At 32.8% G+C, this 10,036-nt stretch overlaps 2 protein-coding genes across 4 annotated transcripts in view; both read left to right on the top strand.

The window, feature by feature from the left end:
- The first annotated feature begins 1,850 nt into the window (after positions 1-1,850).
- Positions 1,851-4,337, top strand: LOC105137461 (probable nucleoredoxin 1). Its single transcript, XM_011043203.1, has 4 exons — positions 1,851-1,985; positions 2,232-2,711; positions 2,793-3,266; positions 3,396-4,337. The coding sequence occupies exons 1-4, from the start codon at positions 1,899-1,901 to the stop codon at positions 4,038-4,040; spliced, it is 1,686 nt and encodes a 561-aa protein (XP_011041505.1). The 5' UTR covers positions 1,851-1,898; the 3' UTR covers positions 4,041-4,337.
- A 2,296-nt stretch (positions 4,338-6,633) lies between these two features.
- LOC105137460 (probable nucleoredoxin 1) overlaps positions 6,634-10,036 on the top strand; it is a 14,067-nt gene continuing 10,664 nt past the window's right edge. Inside the window, exons 1-5 of one of the 3 annotated variants that reach the window (XM_011043202.1) lie at positions 6,634-6,720; positions 6,967-7,446; positions 7,528-8,001; positions 8,131-8,543; positions 8,733-9,090. In XM_011043202.1, coding sequence (XP_011041504.1) covers positions 6,634-6,720; positions 6,967-7,446; positions 7,528-8,001; positions 8,131-8,543; positions 8,733-8,778 — 1,500 coding nt within the window. In that variant the 3' untranslated portion in view covers positions 8,779-9,090. Of the gene's footprint in view, positions 6,721-6,966; positions 7,447-7,527; positions 8,002-8,130; positions 9,091-10,036 lie in introns of those variants that run through there. The other 2 variants (XM_011043201.1, XM_011043200.1) reach the window with 2 other exon arrangements.

Below are 10,036 nucleotides of genomic sequence, written 5' to 3' on the forward strand. Positions count from 1 at the left end.
AATATAATTTTTGATACAATGATGAAATCATGTTTAAATTTTTATAGAAGTTTCTGGATTTTTTTTTATAATAGTAATTATATTGTTATACAAATTATTAAATCTTTAGATACAAAGAATCTTACTGAGATCCTCAATTTTGATAATTTTATTATTTTTGAATTTTATAAATTATTTTGCTATTGACAAAAGTGGTTCCAAGGTTTTTTTTTTCTTTTTTTTTGGTCGAAGCTAATCCAGCATGTTGCAATTGCATTACTGTATTTATGTTATAATCAATAACTTGCTTATTATCACAAATTAAATATCTTATCACAAACTGAATATATATATTACGAAAGGTTTTTTTTTAATAATCATTCATATGGTTTACTCTTTATTAGTTTCCAGTTTCTGAGCTAGTCGGAAAGAACATACTTCGTTACTTCCCAGCTCAACGGCGCCGTCCCCGCCGTGCCTTTTTACCCAAGCTAATTGAAGCACACCACACTAAAATAAAAGACAATGCATTTGAAGTGATCTTCACCTCACGTGACCTCGATCAATCCGGCTTTGGTTAGCCCTTCCATTTGTGATGTAAGGAGCCGAATTCTGAGGCGGAAATTCAAAATTCAAGGCATTCCTGCAGCTGCAGCCATTGGCCCAAGTGGCCGGACCATTACTAAGAAATTCAAAAATATTTTTAGTAACAATGCTGAAATATTTGATAAAAGATTTTTTCATAAAGTATTTTTTAATATGTATAAATTCAACAATAAATAATTTTGTGGATAAAAATTATTTTTATATAAAATATTAAATTCTATAAAAACTTGATGAGGTAACTTTAAATTTAGACATTGGGGGTTATGTTTACATCCAAAGAGTTTATTTTGCTCTACTTTGACATAATAGAAAAATCCCTACAATATCAAATCTTGACATATTTACTAAATTTATAGATCATCAAAATTATTAAAACCATAAGTATTAGAGATTTTTGGGACACTAATGAAAATAATTCCAACCTTGTTGAGTTCCAAACATGAAGAGACATGAAGAGGTACGAATTCCACACAAGACAAATTCATTAAATAAATTATGATAATAGGATTTAGTTTTCAATAAAAAAAGAGAGAGATTGTGATTTTTAGAGAGAAAGTAGGATAAGAAAGACTTTGTGAATGCGTGATTTATCATTTAATTGGTTTTCTCATATATTATATATAAAGATAATTTAAATATTTTATTATTTTTAAAATTTTATTTGATTAAGGAAGTAAAATATAATTTCTAAAATTAATGGGGGTAAAGTGACACATAATTAAATCATAAGAGGTTTTTTTTTGGTAATTATCTCAGTAAATATAGAAAACTAGAGTGAAGATCTTAAAAAAAAAGTAATTATAACTTTTTTTTCCTTTGAAGATCTGTTTGTTTTTGCATTTTAAAAATATTTTTAAAATAATTTGAATTTTTTTATTTGTTTCAAATTAATATTATTTTTAATATTTTTAAATCATTTTAATGTATTAATATCAAAAATAATTTTTTTTTAAAAAAATATTATTTTAATATATTTTCAAATAAAAAATACTTTAAAAAACAATTACCAGCATATTTACAAACATTAAAAGAAAAAATAAAATGAAAAATAAAAAGAAATGAGGATAAAACCAGAATACTAAAAAAAATAAAAAGAGAGAAATTAATAAAAAAAGGGATATATTTTTTCTTTTTTTTTTAAAAATAAAATAAAAAAGCAAAAGAGGCGTGTAAATCACGTGGGAAAGCATGTTTAATAGGCTTGCTGTGCAAGTAACTTAAAAGGAACCTTAGTAACTTAGACAGTTGGTCTCAATACTTAGCATTTGGAATCGGCAATTGTTCTAGCCTTCTGAGTTGTTCATCACTTAACAATGGCCAAAGAAGACGTTTCGCACGACCTTTCATCGCTTCTTTCGTCGGGAGAGAGGGACTTTCTCATCCGCAACAATGGTGACCAGGTAGTGCTTTTAGCTTATGGATTTCTCGGGTCATATGCGATCTACTTCTACTTGTCTTATTAAACTTGCAGGTTTTTCTCGTAATTAACATGGATAACATTTTTAAATGAGATTGCGTGCCTTGCTGAAGAACAAGTTTATGACCAATTTCTAGAGCTTTTATGATTAAGAAAATCCTCAATTTTTGTTTACCATCTTAATTTAAAGGCTAATGTTTTTTCTGATTATGCTCGACACTAATTTTAGGTTAGGGTCAGCAATTTGGTTGGGAAGATTGTGGGATTCTATTTCTCTGGTTCGTGGTGCGGGCCGTGCCGTAATTTCACTCCGTTGTTGGTAGAAGTCTATGAACAGCTATCATCCAAAGGGGACTTTGAGGTGGTCTTCATTTCTTCTGACAGAGACGATGAATCTTTCAACACATACTTCTCCGAAATGCCATGGCTTGCTATTCCCTTCTCCGATACGGAGACCCGCAAACGTCTTAAGGAAGTGTTCAAAGTAAGAGGGATCCCTAATCACGTCATTTTTGATACGAATGGCAAGGTTTCCTGCGATAATGGAGTCAGCACGGTCAAGGAACATGGCGTGGATGGGTATCCGTTCAACCTTGATAGACTGAATTTCCTTAAAGAGCAAGAAGAGAACGCTAAGAAGAATCAAACCATAAGCTCTATATTGGTTTCCAGCTCACGTGATTATGTGATTTCAAATGATGGAAAAAAGGTAGATGGTTCATTCACTCAGCTAGTTTTGAAATTGAATTGATGATGCTATAATTCACATTTTTGCTATCTGTAATGGCAGATCCCTGTGTTGGACCTTGAAGGGAAATTGGTTGGCTTGTATTTTTCAATCCATGCGATTTGCTGTGAATTCACTCCAAAACTAGTGGAATTGTATAAGACGCTTAAGGAAAAAGGAGAGAACTTTGAAGTAGTCCTCATATCTCTAGACTATGACGAAGAAGACTTCAAAGAGAGTTTTGAGACAATGCCGTGGCTGGCATTGCCATTTAAGGACAAGAGCTGCAAGAAGCTAGTTCGGTATTTTGAACTTAGAACCATTCCTAATCTTGTCATAATCGGCCAAGATGGAAAGACTTTGAACCCAAATGTAGCTGAACTCATCGAAGAACATGGTGTTGAAGCCTACCCATTTACACCGAAAAAGCTTGACGAGCTAGCTGCAATTGAAAAGGCAAAACTGGAATCGCAGACGCTTGAATCAGTTTTGGTTAACGGGGAAAATGATTTTGTGATTGACAAAAGTGGCTCCAAGGTAATTTTCTTGTTGTATGCTAACCTCGCATGTTGTTATTGCATTACTTTCAATAACTTTCTTATCATCACGAATTGAATTCATTAGCAAAGGTTTTTTGTATCATTCAAATGGTTTGTTCTTGATTAGGTCCGAGTGTCTGATCTAGTTGGAAAGAACATTCTTCTTTACTTCTCAGCTCAATGGTGCCCTCCTTGTCGTGCCTTTTTACCCAAGCTAATTGAAGCATACCACACAATTAAAGCAAAAGACAATGCATTTGAGGTGATCTTCATCTCAAGTGACAGCGATCAATCCACCTTTGACGAGTTCTATTCAGAAATGCCTTGGTTAGCCCTTCCATTTGGTGATGGAAGGAAACAAATCCTGAGTCGGAAATTCAAAATTCAAGGCATTCCTGCAGCTGTAGCGATTGGCCCAAGTGGCCGGACCATTACCAAGGAAGCTCGGATGCACTTGACAGCTTACGGGGCAGATGCTTTTCCATTTACCGAGGAACATCTAAAGCAATTGGAGGAGCTTGAGGAAAAGGCAAAGGGGTGGCCAGAGAAAGTGAAACACGAACTTCATGCTGAGCATGAGCTGATACGAACTAAACGCAAAACATATATTTGCGATGGCTGTCGTGAAACAGGACATAGGTGGTCTTTCTATTGCAAACAATGTGACTTTGATCTTCACCCTAAGTGTGCTTTGAAAGAAGATGAAGATACTGGAAGTGAAAAGGGAAAGGAAGGATGGATCTGCGATACAGATGTGTGCCGCAGAGCTTAAGCAGGCAAGCGTACCTTGTATGTGGTTTTATATGGGCTTTCTGCTGTAATAAGCATGCGATGTAAGATGTTTGTTGCATGTGTGTGAAGATAGTGGATGTCTTTCCTGTTATTGATATGTAATTAAGACGTGTGTTGCTGAAGGATTTTCATGTCCTGTATTTTGATACCAAAAATAAATGTCCGGATTGGCTGCAGTTTATGTGAATCCTGTGACCCATTTGAAACCTGGGAATCCATGGTTGCTGGTTGTTCTCAAATCTCAATCACTTGTTATAAGGGTTTCGTCATTCCTAAAGGAAAATGCTTATCAGTCCTGTCAAAAAATTGGGAAGAGGTGGTATGCATGGTTCCACTGTGCCACTCTCTTAGTTTCTTTTTGGCTGGATGAGGCAGCAGCAGCTTCACCTCTGGTGCAAATATTCCTGTAATTGTTTTGCAGATTAAAATAATTGAGGGCTGATTGTGACTTTACCAACATTATGGTCGTTTTTAGTTTTCAAGAAGAGTTTGTAGAGAAGAAAAATTTTCAGAGAAACTGAGAAATTTTCTTATATTTTCACTGTAATTTTTGCTGAGCGGGAAAACCTATTTTTACACATGTTGCATGCATTTAATAACTTAATCCTACAATTTAGAAATCAAATCATCTCCAATCATTGATTAAGAACTATAATCTTTACATCTAGAAACACTTATAACAGAAAAATAATAGAAAAAACTATTAGTGAATATAATTTTTAATTGCTTAAATTTTTTTTTATGACATGCTTTAGTAAAAATATATGTGAGTTGTTCCCTGAGTTAAAAAAAAAAGTAATTATAAGTTTTATTTTTTGAATATTTGTTTGTTTTTGTATTTTAAAAGTATTTTTAAAATAATTTAATTTTTTATTGGTTTTAAATTAATATTTTTAGATCATTTTGATGTGTTAATATCAAAAATAATTTTTAAAAATTAAAAAAATATTATTTTAATGTATTTTTAGTTTAAAAACACTTAAAAAAATAATTATTACCACATTTCCAAATATATTTAAAGAAAAAAATGAAAAAGGAAAAGAAATGAGGATAAAACTTGAATACTAAAAAAAATAGAGAGAAATTAAGAAAAAGGAATATGTTCTTTCTTTTTCTTTTTTAAAATAAAAAATAAAAAAGCAAAAGGAGGCGTGTATAGCACGTGGGAAAGCATGTTTAATAAGCTTGCTGTGCAAGCAACTTAAAAGGAACCTTGGTAACTTAGCCAGGTGGTCTCAATGCTTAGAGCATTTGGATCAGCAATTGTTCTAGCCTTTTGAGTAGTTCATCACTTAACAATGGCCATCGAAGACGTTTCGCACGATCTTTCATCGCTTTTTATATAGCCAGAGCCAATCTCAGTATAATATTTCGAAAGATAATATAATAATATTAAAAAAATATTAATTTAAAATAAAAAAATTTAAAAATTTAAAATTTCTTAGGTCTCACCTTCCAATAAGAAAAAATATTAATATTTTTTAAAAATATAAAACATAATACAAAAGCATGAAAAAAATATTATTTTAAAATAAAAAAATAATTTTTTTAAAAATTTCTTGAATATAGCATCAGATACAATCTTAATATATTTTAATAAAAAAAATATAACAAAAATATTAATTTGAAGCAAAGAAAAAAACTTAAAAATTAACAATTTTTTTCAAAAAAAATTAAAACGCAAAATGATTTAATTAAGAAATTCAATCCAACCTAAAACAAAAAAAAAAATACCATCACTCAAATTTTATACAATATAAAAAAATCTCATCGATTTATTTTAAAAAATAAATTTAAGTTAAAGAAGTTAACAATAAAAAAATTTAATTAGGTATGGTTATTGAATTTGAAAACCAGTCATTTTTATTAATTAATATTTTTTTTAATGTTATGCTATAATAAAAAAGATATACACACACCCCATGTAGAGAGGTATTGGGGATTGAATTCCTACATGCGTGATTATATAGATTTCTAATTTATTCATCAAAGAAAATAAATTTTTATTTTTTTACAATCTTCATGTAAATGATCTTACTATTTTATTGCATTGATTAACTTTAATTCCTTGTCAACAAATGAATATAGTTCGTGTGCATAATTCCTTGTCAACAAATGCGTGTGTAGATGATAAAGTTGGGATTGATTTAAAAAGGAGTTACAGTTATCCACAGTATAATTAATTTATTTTAAAAAATAAATTAAATCAAAAAAGACAACAACCAAAAAAATTTAATTGGGTATGTTTGTTGGATCTAGTCACGAAACCATACTCATATAAAAAAGAAAACAAATACAGTTTTGTCTTGCTAGGACCTAATTTGAAAGACAAGACCCAGCACTACTAATATATTTTGAAAGTATTTTGGATTTGGCTTGTGTTCTATGGCATACTGTCATCCACATGGTAATGTTTTTGTGTTCATAGTATTCTCGCTGAGATCTAGCAACGCAGCACATATAATTGGTATTGGATGTATTGTTAGGTTGTGTCGCGTCAAATCTGTTCCTTTTTTTCCACTGCAGAAAAGAGATCCCCCCCGCACCCCCTACTATAAAAATGTTGAATATAAATGGCCAAAGAAGACGTTTCGCACGACCTTTCATCGCTTCTTTCGTCGGGAGAGAGGGACTTTCTCATCCGCAACAATGGTGACCAGGTAGTGCTTTTAGCTTATGGATTTCTCGGGTCATATGCGATCTACTTCTACTTGTCTTATTAAACTTGCAGGTTTTTCTCGTAATTAACATGGATAACATTTTTAAATGAGATTGCGTGCCTTGCTGAAGAACAAGTTTATGACCAATTTCTAGAGCTTTTATGATTAAGAAAATCCTCAATTTTTGTTTACCATCTTAATTTAAAGGCTAATGTTTTTTCTGATTATGCTCGACACTAATTTTAGGTTAGGGTCAGCAATTTGGTTGGGAAGATTGTGGGATTCTATTTCTCTGGTTCGTGGTGCGGGCCGTGCCGTAATTTCACTCCGTTGTTGGTAGAAGTCTATGAACAGCTATCATCCAAAGGGGACTTTGAGGTGGTCTTCATTTCTTCTGACAGAGACGATGAATCCTTCAACACATACTTCTCCGAAATGCCATGGCTTGCTATTCCCTTCTCTGATACGGAGACCCGCCAACGTCTTAAGGAAGTGTTCGAAGTAACAGGGATCCCTAATCTCGTCATTTTTGATACGAATGGCAAGGTTTCATGCGATGATGGAGTCAGCACTGTCATGGAACATGGCGTGGATGGTTATCCGTTCAACCTTGATAGACTGAATTTCCTTAAAGAGCAAGAAGAGAACGCTAAGAAGAATCAAACCATAAGCTCTATATTGGTTTCCAGCTCACGTGATTATGTGATTTCAAATGATGGAAAAAAGGTAGATGGTTCATTCACTCGGCTAGTTTTGAAATTGAATTAATGATGCTATAATTCACATTTTTGCTATCTGTAATGGCAGATCCCTGTGTTGGACCTTGAAGGGAAATTGGTTGGCTTGTATTTTTCAATCCATGCGATTTGCTGTGAATTCACTCCAAAACTAGTGGAATTGTATAAGACGCTTAAGGAAAAAGGAGAGAACTTTGAAGTAGTCCTCATATCTCTAGACTATGACGAAGAAGACTTCAAAGAGAGTTTTGAGACAATGCCGTGGCTGGCATTGCCATTTAAGGACAAGATCTGCAAGAAGCTAGTTCGGTATTTTGAACTTAGAACCATTCCTAATCTTGTCATAATCGGCCAAGATGGGAAGACCTTGAACCCAAATGTAGCTGAACTCATCGAAGAACATGGTGTTGAAGCCTACCCATTTACACCGAAAAAGCTTGACGAGCTAGCTGCAATTGAAAAGGCAAAACTGGAATCGCAGACGCTTGAATCAGTTTTGGTTAACGGGGAAAATGATTTTGTGATTGACAAAAGTGGCTCCAAGGTAATTTTCTTGTTGTATGCTAACCTCGCATGTTGTTATTGCGTTACTTTCAATAACTTTCTTATCGTCACGAATTGAATTCATTAGCAAAGGTTTTTTGTATCATTCAAATGGTTTGTTCTTGATTAGGTCCCAGTGTCTGAACTAGTTGGAAAGAACATTCTTCTTTACTTCTCAGCTCAATGGTGCTCTCCATGTCGTGCATTTTTACCCAAGCTTATTGAAGCATACCACACAATTAAAGGAAAAGACAATGCATTTGAGGTGATCTTCATCTCAAGTGACAGCGATCAATCCACCTTTGACGAGTTCTATTCAGAAATGCCTTGGTTAGCCCTTCCATTTGGTGATGGAAGGAAACAAATCCTGAGTCGGAAATTCAAAATTGAAGGCATTCCTGCAGCTGTAGCGATTGGCCCAAGTGGCCGGACCATTACCAAGGAAGCTCGGATGCACTTGACAGCTTACGGGGCAGATGCTTTTCCATTTACCGAGGAACATCTAAAGCAATTGGAGGAGGAGCTTGAGGAGAAGGCAAAGGGGTGGCCACAGAAAGTGAAACACGACCTTCATGCTGAGCATGAGCTGATACGAACTAAACGCAAAACATATATTTGCGATGGCTGTCGTGAAACAGGACATAGGTGGTCTTTCTATTGCAAACAATGTGACTTTGATCTTCACCCTAAGTGTGCTTTGAAAGAAGATGAAGATACTGGAAGTGAAAAGGGAAAGGAAGGAAGGATCTGCGATGGAGATGTGTGCCGCAGAGCTTAAGCAGGCAAGCGTACCTTGTATGTGGTTTTATATGGGCTTTCTGCTGTAATAAGCATGCGATGTAAGATGTTTGTTGCATGTGTGTGAAGATAGTGGATGTCTTTCCTGTTATTGATATGTAATTAAGACGTGTGTTGCTGAAGGATTTTCATGTCCTGTATTTTGATACCAAAAATAAATGTCCGGATTGGCTGCAGTTTATGTGAATCCTGTGACCCATTTGAAACCTGGGAATCCATGGTTGCTGGTTGTTCTCAAATCTCAATCACTTGTTATAAGGGTTTCGTCATTCCTAAAGGAAAATGCTTATCAGTCCTGTCAAAAAATTGGGAAGAGGTGGTATGCGTGGTTCCATTGTGCCACTCTCTTTGTTTCTTTTTGGCTGGATGAAGCAGTAGCAGCTTCACCTCTGGTGCAAATATTCCTGTAATTGTTTTGCATATTAAAATAAAAAGAGGGCTGATTGTGACTTAACCAACATTATGGTCGTTTTTAGTTTTCAAGAAGAGTTTGTAGAGAAGAAAAATTTTCAGAGAAAATGAGAAATTTTCTTATATTTTCACTGTAATTTTTGCTGAGCGGGAAAACCTATTTTTATACGTGTTGCATGCATTTAATAACTTAATCCTACAATTTAGAAATCAAATCATCTCCAATCATCTAATCTAATGATTAAGAACTATAATTTTTACATCTAAAAACACTTATAACAGAAAAATAATAGAAAAAACTATTAGTAACTATAATTTTTAATTGCTTGAATTTGTTTTTATGACATGTTTTAGTAAAAATATATGAGAGTTGTTCTTCAAGTTAAAAAAAAGAAGTGATTATGAGTTTTATTTTTTGAATATTTGTTTGTTTTTATGTTTTAAAAGCATTTTTAAAATAATTTAATTTTTTTATTTGTTTCAAATTAATATTTTTAAATCATTTTGATGTGTTAATATCAAAAATAATTTTTTAAAATTAAAAAAAATATTATTTTAATATATTTTTGGTTTAAAAACACTCAAAAATTAACTATTACCACATTTCCAAATGTCCTTTAAAGAAAAAAAAATGAAAAAAGGAAAAGAAATGAGGATAAAACTAGAATACTAAAAAAAATAAATAGAGAGAAATTAAGAAAAGGGAATATGTTCTTTCTTTTTCTTTTTAAAAATAAAAAATAAAAAGCAAAAGGAGGCGTGTATAGCACGTGGGAAAGCATGTTTAATATACTTGCTGTGCAAGCAACTTAAAAGGAACCTTGGTA

This window comes from Populus euphratica, unplaced genomic scaffold (assembly GCF_000495115.2).
Source record: "Populus euphratica unplaced genomic scaffold, PopEup_1.0 scaffold81.1, whole genome shotgun sequence".
Taxonomy (NCBI): Eukaryota; Viridiplantae; Streptophyta; class Magnoliopsida; order Malpighiales; family Salicaceae; genus Populus; species Populus euphratica.